This window comes from Notamacropus eugenii, chromosome 4 (genome assembly GCF_028372415.1).
Source record: "Notamacropus eugenii isolate mMacEug1 chromosome 4, mMacEug1.pri_v2, whole genome shotgun sequence".
Classification (NCBI taxonomy): domain Eukaryota; kingdom Metazoa; phylum Chordata; class Mammalia; order Diprotodontia; family Macropodidae; genus Notamacropus; species Notamacropus eugenii.
In genome coordinates this window covers 158,457,899-158,480,449 of record NC_092875.1, presented here as the reverse complement: position 1 = coordinate 158,480,449, position 22,551 = coordinate 158,457,899, and the positions used below count along the sequence as shown (strand labels likewise).

At 39.2% G+C, this 22,551-nt stretch overlaps 1 protein-coding gene across 4 annotated transcripts in view; it reads right to left on the bottom strand.

Moving 5' to 3' along the window:
• VIRMA (vir like m6A methyltransferase associated) overlaps positions 1–9,721 on the bottom strand; it is an 88,484-nt gene extending 78,763 nt beyond the window's left edge. For 2 of the 4 annotated variants that reach the window (XM_072603503.1, XM_072603506.1), the window contains exon 1: positions 9,383–9,632. In XM_072603503.1, coding sequence (XP_072459604.1) covers positions 9,383–9,445 — 63 coding nt within the window. In that variant the 5' untranslated portion in view covers positions 9,446–9,632. Of the gene's footprint in view, positions 1–6,206; positions 6,275–9,382 lie in introns of all 4 variants that reach the window. The other 2 variants (XM_072603505.1, XM_072603504.1) reach the window with 2 other exon arrangements.
• Between the last annotated feature and the right edge of the window lie 12,830 nt (positions 9,722–22,551).

The following is a 22,551-nucleotide window of genomic DNA, read 5'->3' as shown; positions in this document are numbered from 1 at the left end:
GCTTATGAAAAAAAAGACATCATTAGAACAAAAACTTATGCTATTCATCTCAGTTCCCATCCAGCACTAGAGGTGGAATGTTTTCAAGGGCTCTTATTCCTTGGGGAGCACAGTGGTGGAGCCTACATTGCCTTTGGGGAAGAGGAAGCAGTCTTAATGAAATTTAAATTCCAGATCTTTAAAGTTGTTCCTCCTTTCATATATGTGGAACATCTTGATCACAGATCCAGACTACCCTACTTATTGGTCTGTGTATGTTATTGGTGGGACCGGTTCTGCTCATGATTTGCCAGTACTTTAGAAATCGTGGCTTGTTCCAAAGAAATGGTACAGACACCCATGTCAGATACTCTGACTAAGGCAGATGCTATGATCTGCTGGAGAAGATTTTCAATGTACTCTATCATATATATGGTCTGACAAAATGTCAAATCAGATTCTTAAGAAATTAAGGGATTAGGTTAATCACCCCAAAAGAATACCAAACAAATAAACTGCTGATGAGTAGACTATTCATAAGTGCAAAAGCAGAGAAAGGATGAAGAATTTTGGACCTTGAACCTAAGGGTCAAGTTATTTGGTTCTATATCTCTCTTTACTTTCAAACTTGTGAGAAGCCAAAGGAAAACAAAAAAACATTATTCTTACTGCATTCCCTGAAATGATTTAAATGTTATCGAACTTTAAATTAGTTTTCCCTGTAATCTGTGGGGTTGGTTTTTGCCCATGTTTGGTACAATTGAGGATGGAGATTTTATTTAATTGTTCAGTTGACTGGGTTTGGTTTTATCCATTTCAAAAGGGAAAAAATCCTCAAAAGATATAGTATAGTATAGTATGCTTATAATAATAAGAATATGCAACTCTTAGGCTCAGGAATTAAAGTAATACATCTGCCTGGAATTAGGGGTGTGGAGGGTTGACCCAGAAAGGACCAATCCCAAATCCACATATTAAAATTTAAACTGCCAGCCCTTAGTTCCCTCCCAAAGCTGGGATTTCAATACAAAATCCACCAAATATCACTTTAACTCTGCTTTTGAATATCATTAGCCCTAGAAAATTTTTACTCAGCCCTGCAACTCAAATGTACATTTCAAATTAATTACAGAATTGTAATCTCAAAGCTATCCTGGCATTCAGAAAGCAATTAAGATATCAGACTTTTTCCAGGAGAATAGACTATACATTTTCTTCCCTTCTCAGTGTATAAAGCTGAACCTTAAGTGATTTGAGATTTCTTTTGCTTAATGATTAGATACATTTTCTGTGCATAAAGGAATTGGGGGGAGCTTTTGGGAGGGGATGGTTTATTTGTTTTTAGGAATTATTTACACAGACCTTGAATTACCTCAACATCCAGCAAAAAAAAAAAACAACACAGAGAGGTCTGGCCAAATGGAAAAGGAGGTACAAAAGTTCACTGAAGAAAATAATTCCTCAAAAATTAGATTTGGACAACTAGTAGCTAAGGACTCCACAGCATATCAAGAAATAATAAAATCAAAAGAATAGAAGACTAAAAGAAAATATGAAATGAAAATGAAAAAAAATGAAAAAAAATGATGAAATATCTCACTGGAAAAGCAATTGATCTGTGAGATAGATTAAGAGGAGATCATTTAAGACTTCCTGAACTAACTGAAAGCCATAATCAAAAAAAGAGCTTAGATATTATCTTTCAAGAAATTGTCAAGGAAAATGTCCTTTTTCTTAGTTCCAAAGGGTAAAATAGAATTTGAAAGAATCCACTGATCACCTTCTGAAAGAAATCCCAAAATGAAAAGTCCCAGGAATATTACAGTCAAATTTCAGAGCTCCCAAGTCAAGGATAAAATAAAGAAAAATTTCAAATTTTGTAGGGCCACAGTGAGGATCACATAAGATTTAGCAGTTTCCACATTAAAGGAACAAAAGGACTTAGAATATGATATTCTGGAAGGCAAAAGAGCTAGGATTACAACCAACAACTATCCACCCAGCAAAACTGAGTATAATTCTCCGGGGGAGGGAATGGACATTTAATGAAATAAAGAACTTTGAAGCATTCCTGATGAAAAGACCAGAGTTGAACAGAAAAATGGCATTCAAACACAAGACTTGAGAAGCAGAAAAAGGTAAACATGAAAGAGTAAGGAACTCAACAGGGGCAGCTAGGTGGCACATTGAATAGAGTCAGGAGGACCTGAGTTCAAATCCAGTCTCAGACACTTAACACGGACTAGCTGTGTAACTTGGGGTAAATCATTTAACCTCAATTGCCTTGCCTTTCCCCTTCCAAAAAAAAGAAAAGAAAAGAAACTCAATAAGGTTAAACTGCTTACATTCCTATATGGGACAGTATTACCCATATCTCCCAAGAACTTTTTCATTATTAGGGCTGTTAGGAGTCTATTTACATTCCTATATGGGAAGATGATACATGCATCTTCTAAAAACTTCATTCTTAAATAGGAAGATGATATATGTATCTGCTAAGAACTTTTCCATTATTAGGGCAATTAGAAGTCTATTTACATTCCCATATGGGAAGATGATACAGGTATGTCCTAAGAATTCTTCCATTATTAGAGCAGTTAGGAGTCTATTTACATTTCTATAAGGGAAGATGATGATACATGTAACTCCTAAGAAAGTCTTCATTATTGGGGCAGTTAGGAGTATGTAGACAGAGGACGTGAGTGTGAGTTGAGTCAATTATGTTGGGATAATCTCCAAAGGAGAAAAGGGGGGGGGAGGGACGGAAAGAGGGGTGAACTGGGAGAACGGAGAGGTAGAATGGGGAAAATTTTCTCACATAGAAGAGGGACACAGGGAAGATCTCTTATTATGACGGGAAAACGGGAGGGTAGGGATTTAAGGCAATACTTGATCCTCTCATCAGAATCGTTTCAAAGAGGGAAGAATATTTATACACACTCAGTAGGGTATAGAAATCCCAAAAGGGAAATAGGAAGGAAAGTGGATAAGAAATATGGCAGTGGGGGATGATAAAAGGAGGGGCAGATTAAGGGAAGCAGTGGCCAGATGCAAAACAGACTTTTAAGGACAAACAGGATAAAAAGAAAGAGAAAAGGATAAATAGGAAAAAATAGAATGGGGGGAAATATAGTCAGTAAGCATAACTGTGAATATGAATGGAATGAGCTCACCCATAAAAAGGAAGTGGATAGCACAATACACTGGAAACAAGAATCCAACAATATGCTGTTTATAAGAGACATAGCTGGTGGCAAAGAAATGGAAACTGAGGTAATGTCCATCAACTGGAAAATAACTAAACAAGTTATGGTATATGAATGTAATGCAATACTATTGTGGTATAAGAAATGATGAGCAGGCGGGCTTTAAAAAAACCTGGTAAGACTTACATGAATTGATGCTGAATGAAGCAAGCAGAACCAACAGAACACTATACATAGTAACAGCAACACTGTGCAATGACCAACTTTGATAAACTTAGCTCTTCTTAGTAATGTAATGATCTGAGACAATTTCAAAAGACTCATGATGGAAAATATCATCTACATCCAGAGAAAGAACTATGGAATCTAAATGCAGATTGAAGCATACAAGTTTCTTTTTTTCTTTCCTCATGGTTTTTCCTTTTTTGTTCTGATTCTTCTTTCACAACACGAGTAATGTGGAAATGTGTTTAATATGACTATACATGTATCTATCGCAGACTGCTTGCCATCTTGAGAAGAAGAGTAAAAAAGGAGGGAGAGAGAAAAAAATTTGTAACTCAAAATCTTATATAAGTGAATGCTGAAAACCATCTTTACATGTAACTGGAAAAAATAAAATACTATTAAGTGGAAGAAAAAAACAAACAAGAACCATACTTAAAACAGAAAAACATACACCAAGTTAAAATAAAGGGCTGAAGCAAAATCTATTATACTTCAGCTGGTATAAGGGTAGCAATCATATCAGACAAAGCAAAAAGTAAAAACAGACCTAATTAAAAGAGATAATCAAGAAAACTACATTTTACTAAAAGACAATCATAGAAAATGAAACATCAAAATTTTTTAGAACAAGTTTCTCTGAAAGGGCTTCATTTATTAAATACATGGGGAAGTGAGTTAAATATATAAAAAAATAAGAGTTTTTCCCCAAATGATAAATGGTCAAAGGACATGAACAGGCAGTTTTGAGCTCTAAATCATTACTGACTAGGGAAATACAAATTAAAACAACTCTGAGGTACAATCTCACACCTCTCAGAAATGACAAATGCTGGAGGGGATGAGGGAAAATAGATATACTAATAAACTGCTGGTGGAGTGTGAACTAGTGCAACCATTCTGGTGAACAATTTGAAACTATGCCCAAAGGGCTATAAAACTATGCAAAACCTTTGACCCAGCAATGCCACTACTATGTCTGTACTCCCAAAGAGATATAAGGAAAAGGACCTTTATGTACAAAAATATTTATAGTAATTCTTTTTGTAGTGGCAAAGAGTTGGAAATTGAGGGGAAGCTTATCAATTAGAAATTAACTAAACAAAAGGTAGTATACGATGGTGATGAAGTATTACTGTGCTATAAGAAATGACAAAGGTGCTAATTTCAGAAAAAACATGGCAGCACCCATATGAATTAAAAATCACTGTGCATAGTAATAGCAATGACGTAATGAGATCAACCATGGAAGACTTAACTACTCTGATCAATACAATGATCCAAGACAATTCTAAAGACTTATGATGAAAGAATACTATCCACCTCCAGAGAGGACTAACGAACTCTTGAGTGCAAAGTGAAATAGAAATTTGTTTCTTTATATAATTTTTTTTTTGGCTTTTTGCCTTGGTGGGGTGGGGGAGGGCAATATAGTTGATATGGTAAATGGGGGAAATAAAATATGATGTAAAGAATAAAAAATAAAATAATATGGCCAATATGGAAACGTTTTGCATGATTTCATATGTATTATCGATATAACTTTGCTTGCCTTCTCAGTAGGTAGAGAAGGTAAGTGGGAGGGAGAGAATTTAAAAATCAAAATTTAAAAAGAAAAAGCTTTCAAAATAAATGATAATTTTTAAAGAAAAAAGAAGTTTGCTGGGCAAACTAGAAAGCAGTCTGGAAGAAATCAGAAATTTAGATAAACATCTCACACCAAAAGTAGGCACTACATTGTGCAAATCTTTTGATCCAACAGTAATACCGCCAGGAATACACCCCCTGGGCATAATATTGACAAAGGAGAATGTACAAAAAAATATATTTATTGCAGTACTTTTTGTTGCAAAGAACAGGGAACAAAGCAGGTGCCCATCAATTAGGAAAATCCACTTAAGAAAGTAAAGTACATGAAGATAACAGACTATTTTTGTATCACAAAAAATGACATATGACAGATTCAGAGCAACCTGAAAAAACCTGCATGAACTTATGCAGAGGGAAATAAGCAGCTCAGGAAAACTAGTTACACAATGACAATGAAAAAAATGCTAAAAGATTTCATAACTTTGATTAAGAAACCTTAAAAATAAAGTACAATGAGGGGGTTACCTTAAAGGTCCATTGCCTTTCCCACATCTACAAGTCCTGCTTCTTCCTTCAAAATGCCTCTCAAATCTGTCTTTTCTATTTCCACTGTCACTTCTTGAGTCCATGTTCTCCTCACTGTACTACCAACTGCTATAACCTCCTAAATGGTGTTTCTCCTATCTCTTACTGGCAAATTATGTTTCTAGAGTTCCCTTTTCAGTTCAACCCACCAAGTAACTATTTAAGTATCCTTGTGCCAAGTGTGCAACTAGGACCTGGAAGATGACAAAGATGAATCATTTCACTTGCATGCTCAAAAATCTCTTTCAATGACTCCCTAAGACCTGCAGAGTGAAGCTCTAGCTCCTCAGAATGGAATTCAATGCTGTTCATAATCAAGCTTTAATGTTCCTTTCCAGCTATCTCTCTTTTCATGAAAAGCTGATTATTCTATGTGGCATTACAGCTACTTACATGTCATGTCATACTTAGAAGACTGTAAAATCAATGAGGCAACATACTACCTTTCACTTAATCAATCTTCCCCAGCACACAACAGGCACTTAACAAATGTCTGAGAATTATTTCAACACAAACCCTCAGCTCTAGACAAAACTGCTCTAGTTGCTGTGAACATGTTGAATGATACCATTCTGGGTAACCAAATCACACTCATACTTCAAGATCCTGTCCAAGTCCTACCTGTTCCATAAAGCCTTCTCTGATCATTCCAGTTCGATGGTCTCTCCCTTCTCTGAATTCCTACAGCACTATAATGAGAAAAATTTGCACTTGGAGTAGACATGAAGACAAAAGATCTCCCAGCTATCATATTGGACAAATCATATAACTTCTCTAAACCCTTATTTCTTCACTTGAAAAATGGATGTAAAAGAGATACTGCCTACACTATGCATGATTACAGAGTAACAGTGAAGACCATGAGTCTCTCCCCACTTTAGTCCCTTTGTACATTGCCTGGCAAATAGAAGGTATTTAATAAATGCTAGTTGACTGACTGAAAAGTGATATGTGAATGAGCTACTATTTTATTTTGACACTTAATCATAGACCATCATGAAAAGCAATGTGGTGTAAGGGAAAGTTTTAGATAGGGAGTCAGGGAACCTAGGATTTCTTATTCTGTCAACATGCTGAGTAACCTTGGGAAGTCATTTCCCTTTTTCTAGGTCTCAGTTTCCTTTTTTATAAAATGAGGAGTATGGACTACATCAATGATTGCAAAGCATATGAGTAACTCTTTCTTTAAAAAAATCATGCAGAACTCATGATCATGCAGAACAGTTGTGGTACTACTGTTCAGTGACTGAGAAAATATATGACAAAAAGTTTCTTTGGATGCAATAAGGCTTCTAAATTAACTTAAAATAATATTTTATTATATTCAGACAATAACATGTACATATACTTGAAAACAGCAATATATAAATTCAACTTCTTTTTTATTTAATCTACTTGATATGTTTTCTCATTTATTATACTGAGTCACACTACATATTCTGTTGGCACTAAAGAGCAAAAATCACAATCACATTTACAGAATTTGGGACAGAAGAAACCTTAGTGACCTTCTAGTTCAACCTATATATACACAAAAGTAATCCCTATATAGGATATATATAGATATATATATATAGATATATATATATACACACATATATATAACATATAACATATGCAAGTAGTCATTCAGTCTCTGCCTCAAGACCTCGAACTAAGGAGAAACCACATTTCTTGAGGCAATCCATTCCACTTCTGAACAGTTCTAATTGTTGGGAAGTTTTTCTTGACATCAAGCCTGAATTTTCCTCTCTGTAATCTTCATTCAATAGCTACTTAGTACATCCTCTAGGGACAAACACATTAAGTCTAATCCTTCTCTCACCAGAAGAGCACTTCAAAATACTTGAACACAACTATCATGTTCCTCCTGAGCCATCTTTTCTTTGGGCTAAACTGACAGTTTCTTCCACCAATCCTCAATAACATGCATTCAAGATCCCTCACTATCTCAGTTGCCCTCTTTGAGCACTCTCCATCTTCTTATCAATGTTCTTCTTAAAACGTAGTCCCCAGAATGGAATGCAATACTCAAAAGAAGTCTGATGAGGACAGAACACAATGGTACAATCCCTGTCCTGAAACATAGTTTATGCATCACTTAATGGAATCCAAGATCATATTAGTTTCTTTGGCTGCTACAATCACACTGAGTCAGCTTGCAGCCTACTAAAACCCTCAGATCTTTTTCAGAACAAAAGTTACCTAACTATGCCTCTAATACTTATAAATTGATTTTTTTTGTGTACTCAATTCAAATCTTTATATTTACCCCCCTGAACTTCACCTTATTAGATTCAGTCTAATGCTGTAGCAAGTCAAAATCCTTCTGCATCCTGCCATCCAACGTTATCCTCCCAGATTTGTGTCATCTTCAAATGTGACGAACATGCAACATACTCCTTTATCTAAGCCAAAGTCACTGATGATACCTGGCAAAAAGACATTACTAGGATCCTCCTACAGTAACTCCTCCAGTCTTCTTGGACTACAGACTGGGAAATATTGGGCTAGGTAATCTTTAATGTCTCTTCCAACCCTAATGTTACTAAATTTCTTGCAGACTACAACCAAATGTTATGTCTTTCTATTCTTTACAGCAAAACTTTATCCATAAGAAATATTCAGTAAATATTCACCGAATACTCTAATTCCTACAAAAAGACACTACTAGAATGACCAACACCCCCATCAATGGAGTACCTTTTTTCTTTTTTGTGTTATTTTAGAAGCAGCAATGATTTTGTGCAGCTTCTTTCACAATTTATACAAAGTTTTCTAAGAAGCACAGCAGCTTGCACACAGTAGGTGCTCAATATAGTTTTAATGAATGAATTGCCCTGCCTGATCTCCAGTGTAATAATGAAAGTAGCCTCTGCAAAGTCTAGCTCACATTACATAGGCACTGTAACACAAAAAAGGGTAAAGATCACTGTTCTACGGTAAATGTTAACCTAATTAGCAAAGTGCTCTAAGAACTGAAGAAAATATGCAAAAAAAGAGCTTATGTGCTGCTGAACTAGTTAATTAAATGGTTCTGTGCACCCAAAAGCAACTTCTAAAAGCGAAAAAAAGGACCAGAGGAGTTACTTTTATTCAGGTCAACGATTCCCCAATGGACTTCCTCTGAACCCCGTTCTCTTCCAAATCTCCTAAGCCGTCCCCCTCTCCGAAAATCTGGCACAAAGAGGATGCCCAAGCAATAAGTCTTATGGACTGACAGTGGTCTGACTCGGAAGACTTGCTCAATTCCCATAGTAAAACAGTTGGTATCTGGACTTTCCACCTAGCGTCAGTAGGAAAAATGGAGCTGGGGGTGGTAGGGAGGAAATTAAGCGATCAAACAAGGATCCAACAAACCCGAGGCATCAGCTCTACCTCTCTTTCTCTCCCGCAATCAAGGTGCTCTCCCTGACCTCTCAAGGACACGGTCCCGGGAGACCCCAGGAGCCACGGTCATTCATTCCCCAGTTTTATCCTCCCTTCGCTGCACTGCAGGCCTAGAAATGACTGCAAGAAGGCAGAGGGAAAAGGCCGCGCTATGAAATCGCCCTCCTCTTCCCTACGGCGACAACCCCCTCTCGGGGGCGCCGGAGGTGCTTCCCTCCCCGTTCCCCCACCCACAGCGGGGAGCGAGGAGCAGGGCCGCGGCCGCCCCCGGGCTCCATCTGCAGGGCGGCCGCCCCGCGGAAAGGAAGAGGAAGGGGACAGCAATGGGGCCCCAGGCCCGTCCCACGCGTTCCCAGAAGGGTCCCCGGGGCAAGAGGAAGGGGCTAGGCTGAGCCCGGCCTCATTACCTCAGCGCTGGGGTGCTTGAAAGTGTCTAAAAATAGCAGCTCCATCGCCGAGTCCACCGCCATGTTTGCCGCGGGCGGGGGCAGGGGCAGAACTTCCGGGGTAACACAGCGACCGCGGCAGCGCAGCAGCCGTAGGACCAGCACTTCCGTCGCCGGCGCGCCTGCGCCGACCTCCAACTCCCCCTTTGCCTTCACGTTGTCCCTCGGCCCCGCCCCGTCCCGTTACGTCGCCGTCTCCTTCCTCCACCCTAGCCCCACCCCGGGCCTCCGCGGAGGAGAAGGGTCAGAGCATCTCGGCGATGCTACGGGTGCCCGAGAGAGCCAAGGGGATGTGGTGGTGCGGTGATGTGGACCGCGCTGGGCGAGTGGGCGGCCGGGAAGGAGGAGGAAGCTTATCTTTCTGGGCCCACAGTTATGGGCGCGTCCTCCGCCGCCGCCCTTAACGCTGGGACCTCGTCCCGTAGGCCAGAGAAGGCGGGAGACCAGTCCTGCGGCGCGGCCTCGCCCGTTAGATCTGGGGAACCTGCAGCGAGTCCACCTGAGTGCCCGGAGCCCGCTGTCCCATCTGGAAAATGGGTTTGGGGAGGCCGGCCCGGAAGCCTGGCCCCTGAGCCAAGGGTCCAGTAGCCTGTCGGTGACCCCCGTACGCTGTCACCCCAGGCTCAGAACGACCACAAAACAAACCCCAAAAAGCGTGCGGCGGAGGTGCGAGGTGGTTCATTAGAGCCGCTACCTCCCTGGGTCGTCACGTGAGCCAGAGCAGCCCCCTTCCGGACTGGGCTCCCTGAGCGCAGGACCGAGGACTCGCCGGACTGTCCGGACTGTCCGTCCTTACGCAGAAGGCAGGGAGCCTTCTCCTGCTCTCCGTTAGTGAGCCCATCCGTGTTCATGGGTCAAGTAAGGCTTGGTGGCAAACAGTGAAGGGCTTGCTAGGTGCCTCTGATGCCCCCTGGGGCCCTGATCGGACGGAGGAACCTGGAAAGTCGGGAAGAGAATGGGTTCAAATCCCGCCTGGAGTATCTGACTCTAGATGAGCAGCTCACCTTTTCCGCTTCAGTTTCTTCAGCCATAAAATGGGGACAGTAGTAGTACTTAGCACCCCAGGAGTGGCGCTTAGGGGGAGAGCAGGCATTCATACTCCACTTGAAGACTTCCAGTGTGGAGTATCTATCCATTGTCTCCCAAGGCAACCCATTTCACTTGGAACAGCGCCGATTTGTCAGAAAGGTGTTCCTCGAACCAACTCTCAATCTCCCCATCTGCAGTTTCTCTTAGTCCTGCCTTCTGGGTTTAAGGGGAACAAACCTAATCTCCTTCCACATTTCAGCAATTTCGAATATATGACAATGGTCATACTCTATCCCCTGATCCTCTCCCTTCTATGCTCAGTCTCCTCAGTCCTTTGACCAATCCCCACTTGGCAGGTTGGCCTGCCCTCTCACTTAGCTTGTCTAGCTCCAGTTCCTTAAAGTTTTTCCTAAAATGTGGCACCCAGAACTGAATACATCACTCCACATGTGATACAACCAGAATAAACTAGAGTAATATTTCCTGTCTTGTTCAGAATACTGTTTGATCTCACACTAGAATTTTTGGTTATCCTGTTCCTGTACCGATTCGCATATCAAGCTCCCAGTCCACTAAATTTCTAATCCTTTTTCATACAAACATTTCCCTAGGCAAGTCTGTCTCATCCTATAAAAGGGAAGCTGATTTTTTTAACCCATGTAATATTTTACATTTATCTTTTTTTAACTTAATCTTTTATGTTTCATTCATAGTTCTAACCTGTCAAAATCATTTTGGATTCTATCATTCAACATGGTTAGCTGTGCCTCAGCATTTTGTCATCTGAAAATCCGATAAACATACCATTTATAATTTCATGTCATGAAGCGAAGGGAATTAATCTAAAGAGTTCCCTTTGGTCATTTTGATAAGCATATTTCTCCTTTGGAGTACAAATGCTCAATAAATCAATTATTGTTGACTAGGGGGAAAGCTTTATAACTACCATTTTTGCTATGCCATTTGAGTAATGCTTTTGCTAACAAACTGAATCTACTGGCTCATTGGGGACTTCTAATCTAGTGTTAGGAGAATAATACCGTGTGTAAAGCACTCTGCCAAAATCTGAGAATACAAATAAAAAGATATGACAGTCCCTGTCCTCAAGGAACTTATGTTCCAATGGAGGGGACAGCAGATGAAGGTTTCAGTTGCAAATCAAATGAAAAGATCCTGTAGTCCTTAGAATGCAGCAACAAAGCAGATTCAATTCATTTCAATTCAATAAAGATTTATTAAGCATCTACTATGTGTCAAGCCCTGTACTAAGTACTAGAAATACAAAAAAAGACAAAAGACAGTCTCTGTCCTCAAGGAGCTTACAGTCTAATGGGGAGACAACATGCAAAGAAATATATACCAAGTAAGCTACATAAAGGATAAATAGAAAATAATTCACAGAAGGAAGACATTGGAATGAAGGGGGATTAGGGAAGGCTTCCTGTGGGAAGGAGTTTAGTTGGGACTTAAAGGAAGCCAGGAAGCTCAATAAGTGCAAGTGGAAGAAAGAGAATTCAAGGCATGGGGACAGGCAGAGGTGAGAAATAGAGTGTCATATTAATGGAACAGCCAGAAGACTAGTGTAACTGTATCAAAGAGTATGTTTTGAGGAGTAAGGTATAAGAAGACTGGAAAGGTAGAGTGGGGCTAGGTTATGAAGAGCTTTAAATGCCAAACAGCATTTTATATTTGCTCCTGGAGTCAATAGAAAACCACTGGCATTTATTGAGTAGAGACAACATGGTAATGCTTTTTCTTCAATATCATTTCCACTATTTTGTGATGTCCAACCATTTAATAGTACCAAGGACTTTAGTGACAGGAACTTTCTTCTCTGGTTCTTCAATAGTTGTGACTACCACTTGCAGAGCAGATGATGTGCATCTCCTGCTTCCCAGGATGATGGCTAAAGATGTTGGCCTGGAAGCATTGCTATTACAAAGGCTCTTGGATTCTGGGCCCTGCACTGTCTTCATTGAATCAGGGGAGGTAGTGATAAAGTTAATAGTGGTCATTTGACCTGCCTAGTATATACCTCTTGTCTCTCCCTCAAGGTGCCTTGCTGCTTCTACTAGGCTGACTTGTCTGTCCTATGAGTGGTAGTTAGCATGGATATTTGAGCATACCTCTCCCCTAAAAGAATGGACATACTAATTGTTACCTTGTTGATAAACCAGGTATGCCTCCTATTTGAGTTTTAGGGACTGGGGCTGTCCCCAAAAAGATTAGCTAGCTGGGACTCTGGAGATTAGAGTCTAATATAAAGAACCACTTCTCTGTGGTAAAAGAATAACAAATTGCATTCAGCTCTTTTTGTCTTTTTTACCTTTTTGCCTTTTATTTTTCTTCTGCAGTACCGAGAGTATCACAAAGGTATTGGGTGGGTAGTGGGTGGGTTGGTAGTGGGTGGAGGATCAAACCTCTTCTTCCCTCCCCCCCAACCTCCAGGAATAGTTGATGTCGACTTGCAGTAGAAGCACACGAGAAAATATCTGCTTACCTATGATGTAGCCTAAGAAGAGGGCTCCTGAGAGCAGACTCTTTCAATCCAAAGGCTGAAGTATCAGATCATAGGTTGAAAGTCGGAGAAGTCTTTGGAGGTCATCTAGTCTAACACCCTCATTTTAAAGATGAAGAAACTAAGATTCAGAGAGGTTTAAATGACTTTCCCCTATGTCGCACAAGTAGAAAGAACCAGAGGTAGGATTCAAATATATGTCCTCTGACAGTGAACTAGTACACCTTCCAAACTTGCAGAAGCATGTGGCAGAAGCAAAAATGTGCTGACTGATTCAGCCTAAAGTGGTTCATGGACAATGTCCTAAATTGTTTCTTTGGCAGTATGATCCTAGAGTCATTTCCTAGGTAGAGGAGGGAGATTTTTCTGGGCTGTTTGGAGTTGTTTGGGGATAACCCTAAGTTCAAGCATATTATAATACAGATATAATAATATAACAGGTAAATCAAGATTTCATAACCAGCATGATATGGAAATCTAACCTCCTAGCCAGTCAAGAGACTGGCAGCCCTAACCATAAGGATTGCCCTTAGAGCAGCCTTGAGTAAAAGATTTCAGGAATCAGACCTTCTGGGAGACAGAAGATGATTTACTTAGCAGCATTCTCTAGAGAAAAGAAGAGGATCACCAACCTGGCCTCCACAATTAGAGAAACACTAAGAGTTAAAGCCACATTATGGGATAGGGGTAAAGATAGAGACCATGCCCACCCCTCTTTCTGTACTGAATGATTTAAACAGTGCAGAGCTGATGGAAAAAGTTTACTCTTAGGCAATATCACAAGGTTTGGGAGTGTTAGTAGTAGTGTAAGTTTGCTGACCATAGGGGATGAGTTCTAATAGTTGCAATAGATGAGATATAGGTTGGATTAGGTAGCTGCTGAGGCACCATATTTAATACTCCCTCAGGGCTCACTCACTCACCCAATTCATACTAGCATCAGCATGTTGGATCCCCACAAAGTTGGCTTCCACCGCTCTCAGAGTTTTAATGGTAACCTTTATGGGGGGGTCTATGCTCCTAACACTTGATCTACAACAGCTCCCAATAAGCCAGCAGACTCACTTGGTTAACATAGGCATTTAGTGAAATGCAGGAATAATGGTTACATTTTACCAGCATCAGTCCCACAATAGTGGCAAGCATACATATAGGGAACAAATATGGCCCAGGCAACTCATAGCTCTGTTAACTTTAGCGCCTCAACATCCTTTGTCTCCTCAGAGGGTCCTAGGACTTTTGCTGCAAGGCATGGTATTTATAAGGCATGAGTATCTCTGCTATTCAGCTGAGCTGGATCTTCAAAAGTGATAGTGTCTCCAAGGAACCAGTAGCTCAGCTGATCTTGTCCCTTCTAGGATCCAATATCTTAGCTAAATAAGCCAGTCTAATTCTAGGCTGGGACAAATAGGTCATTTGGGCATTATGCGGGCTCTTCAGTAGGCCAGCTGCTCTACCACTGGGAGATGGTTAGGAGACTGGTTACAGTTGGTCTCTCTCCCTCTGTCAAAGACAATCAGCTCCACAACCATATGATGGTGGGTCAGCCTAACAATATCAGCCTGGTGATTCCAAGTTTCCTTGCTTCTATCTGCACATAAAAGCAGCTTCAACATGAGTATAAGGCTGGTGCTCTTGTTAGGAACTATGAAGCAACTTCCTGCCCTGATATCACAACTGCCTGGCCTATGGGATGATGGTAAAAATATTCAATTCCTGATTCTTTCTAACACTTAAGACAAGAGGCAGTGGTGTCCTAGGGGCAGGCTAGTCTTCAATAACCATCTTTTTAACGATTTATTTAGTAATTTATTCTATAACTTTTTTTCCAGGAACTGAAGTTTATTGCCTTATGGTTTAGAGTTTTTCCCTTCTGAGTGTGAGGAATAAAAGATAAATAACCTAAGTGCTAAGCAGGTTTCTATGAAATGTGAAAACACTGATCAAGAGGCAGAGAGCTGGCTTTGGAGTCAGAAATAATGAGGTTCAAGTCTCACATATGGTTATTTCCCTAAGCAAATCATTTAATCTCTCTTTGCCCCCAGAAAACCCTCCAAGTAAAAGAGCAGGTGCCAGTCTGCCTTGGTAGAGGGAGTTCCTCACCATCAGCATCTATACCTATGAAAGTGCTGATTTGGAGAAAGAAAGTGTAACAGTGACTACTTTGGCGCTTACATCCCAAAAAACAGGTATGTTACACTCCTGGATTCTCCAATAACCTTAAAGGGATTAAGGAGTATCTAGTTTCTACCACTGGCTCAAACCCACCAGCTATAGCTCCTCAGTTTTAGAGGTCTCCAGTACTTCAATTTAACCATTTAACAGTAAGATTAACTTTTCCAGAAATATTTGCTTCAAAAGTATAATAAAAACAAACATACAAACACTTCCCCAAAAAACTTCGGAGCATAATCTCTTCACCCCCTTGGACTCTGGGGGTGGAAGTTCTGAGGACTAGGTTTCACAGCTTAATCCATTTTCAAAACAGTATATTCCCAACAACCTATAAAGGGCACCCAGGCTTCTCAGGGATTCCCTACCAAGCTAGCAACAACATTTGGCTAAGAATCCAAGATCACCTTGGCTCAAACCCTTGGATCCAGGGACTCCACTCTCTGTACCTAGAACTAAAAAGGACAATCAGAACAGACCAACACGCCACCCCAAGCCCATTTATTGGGGCTATAGAGGCAAAGGAAAAGGTGACCCTTTCTCTCATCCAGCTTAGTGCCTATGCTGTGAATGAACAAGATCTTCACCCAAGATGCTAATGGAGATGAGGGGAGAAACAAAGAGATAGAGTGAGATTGTCTCAGTCTGGTAGTTTTAAAGACAGACATTTCTGGCTATGTAGCCAGTGTGAAAAAGGCTGCTCCTTCTCCCTGGAGTAAGTCCCTGGAATCTCCCAAATGGTTGCTTCCATCTTAGGAGATCTGAGTATACTTCAAAGCCCAAGGAAGGAAAAAGGATACACAGAAAATCCTCCTATATGTTGGGTAGATCCATTATAGAAGATTTTATGGGAGGATTCATATCCTCCCATCACAAATCCATCCAAGTATGCAATGCATGATTAACAGTGTCATTAGCAAGGTTAATAAATTACTGAAAAACCTTAAAGTTGTTTTTATTTTATTCATCTCCATCAAGATCATGAGTTTGCTTTTCATTCTTGTCTTTATTGCTTTTTAAATCGTTTTTTCATCTCTATATATTTGTTTTTATTTTCCTTTGTGTCCCTGGGACATAATCCCATGCTAAATAAAGAATCCTGGAACCAAAATATAACCAGAAGGAAGCAATACTTGAGTTGGTATAAATAAAATCTCTTTACTGACAATAGCTATTATAAATGAGTTTTCCGAAAGGGGAAAAATGCACAAATATGTGTAACCACCAGGGGGACTCTAAGCTGATGATGCTCTGCTATCTTCTCCCAGTCATTGTTGACCTCAAACCTGAACTTAGATCTATTACAAGGAGCCATATTACACAAGATAGCCTAGTCAACTTTTCCTCATCTGGGCCAGTACCTGCAGCTTTCATAGTTCTCTTTATTTTATGCCTTTGCCAAAGTGGCCTGGAAGAATGTGTAATGTAGAATAAACTAGGGAGAGAATCACAGCTGTGTGCTTCCTATACAATAATACTTTTAGGCTCTTGCAGAGCCTGATATCAACTTAATAAACACTATGTATTCCAATCTTTCTAATAGTCCTAAGGCATAGTTCACATTAGCCTATCATTAAACTAATATCATATTATTTAATATTATTAAGCTATGATCAGATCATAAAACAACATAAGTACTAAACTAGCTTCAAAGTATATAACCTCAAACACGATATTCTCCCTCTTTTGTCCTCCTGCCATGTTTCATGTTGGTCTAGAGGTGATCCTGGCTTCTTATAAGCTATGTTGGTAGTATAGAAGTTCTTGCAGGTCCTATCAAGTTGGAAAGAATTTAGAAATGGGCCAGTTGGCAGAATGTATGTCTATTTTTTCAGACTCAGTCCAGATAATTTGGTTGACTAGGGTGGAAATGAATTTCTCAGACAGGGCAACCCTCAAAGACCAGTTTCCAAATCATAGAGGGGTGGCAGTCTGCCATTGTGGAAGAAGTACCCACCATGTCAATATTATTCATAAATCTTTGACGTTTTGAAGGAGAATCTCATGAGTATAAACTCAGGCCACCATTTCAGTCATCTCTGAGCTAGAAAACATGAGTTGTAGTCAGGGGCATAAAGGTTAGATGCAGTGATGCATTTTTTGTTGTCCAGTTGTTTCGGTCTTTATGTCGTCATAAGAGATCTTTCTTGGAAAAGATTCTGGAGTAGTTTTGATATTTCTTTCTCCAGCTCATTTTACAGATGAGGAAACTGAGGCAAACAAGGTAAAGTGACTTGCCCAGAATCACACAGCTAGTAAGTGTCTGAGACCAGTTTTGAACTCAGGGAGATGAGACATCCTGAGTTCAGGTCAAGCACTCTATTCACTGTGCCACCTGGCCGCCCAGTGATGCTTGGTGGTAAGTGACTGCCAGGGTGAAGGAGGATGGGGTGGCAAAGATCACTCTATATAATGACAGCAACAACAACAATATTAGTAACTAGCACTTATATGGTAATTTGAGTTTGCAAGTACTCTACATATTAATTTGTTTGGTCCTCACAATACTATGAGGTAGGTGTCATTGTCATCCCCATTTTGCAGAAAGGGAAACTGAATCTCAGAAAGATTAAGTAACTTGTCCATGGTCAAACAGGCAGGATTTGAACCTAGCCTTGACACTGACAAGTAGGAATTGTGTTATCTTCTGGAGGCTGATATCTCAGACATGTCAAAGATTCTGCCCAAAAGCCATCAGACCTATTAACCATCACTCATTATTGCTGATGCATATGGGAATGAATGACAATTACCTTAAGAATTTTGTAGATTCTCTGGAAGCTCAAGGGCTTCAAGGTGCTGTTGATGATTTTAACCCTTAAAGGGATAAAATCCCTTAAAGGTTCCTTAAGGTTCCCTTAAAGGTTGGGACCTGAAGCAAGCAGAAGGTGAACATTTGTTCATGGATACATAAATGGTGTTGAAAAATGGGATTTAATTTTTACACCATAGCTTAAAACACTGAAATGATGATTTCTTGAATATAATAGATGTTCTAGTAGTGAAGGGGGCCAGGGGATTGGGGGGCGGTGGTGGAGAGCAGAGCTTGCCCAGTCCTGGATGTACTTGCAGGCAGTTCACGCAGATGTTTAATGAGTCTGCTAAAGGAAATGTATGATGACTCAGAATGGAGGGGCACAGCTCTCTATCTCAGGGCATATATTGGTATTCTGTGAATATTTCCTATCTGTTTACTATGTGGTGAAGAAAAGCCTCTGAATTGGCTGCTAAGCTGGAACTGAGGCACTAACAAGCTAAATGATCTCTCTCTCACCCTAGCAGTTTGAAGGAAGGGGAAAGAGCTATAAACCTCACAGTGAGGGAATATTCCACCTATTTGCCATGTGGCTCCAAAATCACTCTCAAACAGAAGGAAGCTCTCACATAGAGATCAGAAGAAGTGATACAAGGACACTCTCAAGATCTCTCTGAAGAATTGTGGAATCAATTGTGAAACATGGGAGACACTGGCACAAGACTGTCCAGCTTGGCATGTCCTCATCAAAGAAGGTTCTGTGTTCAAGACCAAAGCAGAATTTCAGTAGCTCAAAAGAAATGTGAAATGTGCAAATTAAGAGACATCTCCACTTTATATGCTCACATGGGCTATTTGTGCCCAACCTGTGGTACAGCATTCCAAGCTCATGTTGGTCTGATCAGCCACAATAGGACACACTGTATCTGGACCCCAACATAAGGATATCATTTTGGTCCTCTTTAAGAACGATGGACAACAACCACCACTGCCTATATTGCATTCTTTTTTGTCCCTGTGGTGTATATTCATTCTTGTCTGTAGGTAAAAATAAGATAGGAACACATATGATGCCTGGCATATCATAACAGCTAGCATTTATATAAGGCTTTAAGGTTCACAGAGCACTTTATTAATATTATCTCAGTTCATCTCCATCACAACCCTGGGAAGTAGTTGCTATTATTACCTTATTTTATAGATGAAAAAAAATTAGACAGAGAAGTTAAGGAACTTGCCATGAACTCAGGTCTTCCTAACTCCAGGTTTCCCATTCTATCTATTTTATCATCTTGTTGCTTCTAGCAGATGCTTAATTAATGTTTGTTGACTGATTGAGGACAGCCTATGTATCTATCTTGGCAAAGATAGCTGGACATAATCAGAGCACAGCCAGATATCAGTGGCTTGTCAGCAAGAATATACCTTTAAATACCAGTTCTTTACTTCTCCAGGATCAATCTAAGTTTCCTGAAGCAATGGCTAGGTTCTTTTCTCTTTATATACTCAGCACGTAGCCCTGGAGCTTACTCATAGTATATGCTTAATAAATTACACTAAATTGAAGAGGATGCCAGGAGAGTTAAAAGTTTGCTGCAAAGGCAGTGAATATCTCAATTGGCTATGAATTATTCTTATCAAATTTTCAGATGACACAAAACTGGACAGGAGAGCTAATATATTAGATGACAGAGTTAAGAGCCTGGAAGACCTGGATGCCTTAGGACAGATATTAACACGAGTAATTAATATTCCACATTCAGAAAAGTCTGACAAATGAAAAGTGATAGAATTATGAGATTAATTTTTTAAAAAACAGGCCAAGTGGAAAAAAAGAATAGGGGAGAGGAAGGGGAAAGAGAGAGGGAAAGAAGAGAAACCAGGGAACAGTAAAGCAATGCAAAGATTAAAGAGTTTAAAAAGAAATTGCTATATCCTTTGACTGAACAATACTGCTTCTAGGACTGTATCCCAAAGAGATCATAAAAATGGGAAAAAGACCCACATGTACAAAAATATTTATAGCAGCTCTTTTTTGTGGTAACCAAGAACTGGAAATTGAGGGGATACCCATCAATTGGGGAATAGCTGAACAAGTTGTGGTATATGAATGTAATGGAATATTATTGTGCTATAAGAAATGACGAACAGGTGGACTTCAGAAAAACCTGGAAAGACTTATATGAACTGATGCTGAGTGAAATGAGCAGAACCAGGAGAACATTGTACGTAGTATCAATCTCAGTGTGCGAGGACTGTTTCTAATAGACTTAGCCCTTCACAGCAATGCAAGGACCTAAAACATTTCTAAAGGACTCGATGAAAATGCCATCCACCTCTAGAGAAAAAACTATAAAGTCGGAATGCAGAATGAAGCAGACTATTTTCTATTTTGTTACATTTTGGTTTGGTTTGGTTTTTATCATGGTTTCTCCATATTCATTAATGAAATTGGTCCATAATTTTCTTTCTTTGTTTTTGTTCTTCCTACTTTAGGTATCAGTACCATATTTGTTTCATAAAACTCCTTCATTGACTATTGTTCTAAACAATTTATTTAATATTGGAATTAGTTGATCTGTAAATGTTTGTTAGAATTTACTTGTGAATCCATCTGGTGCTGAGACTTTTTTTCTTAGGAAGCTCACTTGTAGTCTGTTCAATTTCTTTTTCCAAAATAGGTTTACTTAGATATTTTATTTCCTCTTCTTTTAATCTAAGCAGTTTATATTTTGCAATTATCCATTTCACTTAAATTGTTAAATTTACTGGCATATGATTGGGCAGAATCACTCCTAATGATTGCTTTAATGTCATCTTCATTAGTGAAATATTCACTCTTTTAATTTTTGATAAATTTGGTTTTCTTTTCTCTTTTAATCATATTAAGTAATGGTTTATCTTGTTATTGATTTTTTTCATAAAACCAACTTCTAGTTTTATTTATTAGTTCAATGATTTTCATACATTCAATTTTATTAATTTCACCTTGAAAAGGCTTGTTTTTTGAGATGATGGAGCAATCCCTTCACTGCTAAGCTAGAAGAGCTGATGACTTGTTCAATTGTCTATAGAACTAAATATCATGGTGTGTAAAGTGACCCTTCTTTATCCAGTGTTTTTCCCCCATTTGGATAGTAAGGCCAAACTTTTTTGAGTGAACATAAATCTAGTCTTCGAGACTCTGTAGTGTTTTGGGGTTTGGTGCACATTACAATCTGCAAATGTTGAAAGGGATGTAGAAAAATTGCAACATTAATACAACATTGGTAAAACTGTGAGCTGATCCAGCCATTTGGGAGAGCAATCTAGAATTATGCTCAGTTATAAAACTGTGTATACCCTTTGACCTATCAATACCACTATTAGATCTGTTTCTCAAGGTGATTGGGGAAAAATGAAAAGAACCTATATGCTCTGAAATATTTATAGCATTTCTCTTTGTGGTGGCAAAGAACTGGAAATTCAGGGGATGCCCTCAACTGGGGAAGAGTTAAACAAGTCACAGTATAGGATTGTGATAGAATTATTACTGTACAATAAGAAATGATGAACTGGTTGCTTTTAGAAAAACATGGAAAGACATTAAGTAATGAAAAGCTAAGTGAGTAGAATCAAGAGAACACTGTATATAGTTATAGAAATATTGTTTCAAGAATAAATTATGAACAGCAAAGTTATTATGAGTACCATTGATACTCAGGTCAGTTACAAAGGACCTATGAAGGAAGATGCTATCCACCTCCAGAGAAAGAACTGATAAATAGAAGGAGGCACAGTATAGTTTTACATATATTTATAAATCTATGCCAAATGCCTTTTCTAGAATAGGAAAGACAGGGAGGGAGGGAGACAGTTTGGAACTTGAAATATAAATTAATTCGATTTTTAAAAAAGCATTTTAATTGCTGAGTTACAAACATATGGTCTTCTGGAAGCAGGAAGGGCAACTCTGCCCACATTTCCAGAGATGCTTCTTCTAGGAATATTCTCCACTTTTATCCCCCTTTCACAGCCATCCAAGAAATTCTCTATACGTGTGTGGACCATTTTTATAAAATTTTTTGACTCCATATGAATCAAAAGTTGCCCTTTGGGAGGGTAGAGGAATATGATTCTTAATATTTTATCTAAAGGCAGCTAGGTAGGTAGTACATGGGATAAGGAACTGGGTCTAAAATAAGGAAGACCTGAGTTCTGATCTTACCTAAGACACTTGCTAACTGTGTGTTCCTAGGCAACTTATCTCCATTTCCTCAATTATAAAATGGGAATAACACCACCTACCTCACAGAGTTGTTGTGAGGATTAAATGAGATAATATTTCCAAAGCCCTTAAAACAAAGTCTGGCACATAGAAAGTACTATATAAAAGCTTATTCTTTTATTTCCTCTCTATTTTAAAGTCCAAGGCTATCACTCAGTAACTTCTGCAAAATAGATATTAATTAGGAGATTAGAATTTATGAACTTCACCTTGAAGTAAGCCAGACATACATAGGAGTATGTGAACTCTCATATGAGTTCACACCTTGTCAAAGAGATCAATGATAAAACAAAGGCCTCATCTATATTACTTTTATAAACAAAAAAATTAACCTTGTCAAGGGAATCTTTTGTGACTTTTAAGATATATGCAGAAAAAAAAAAAAGACA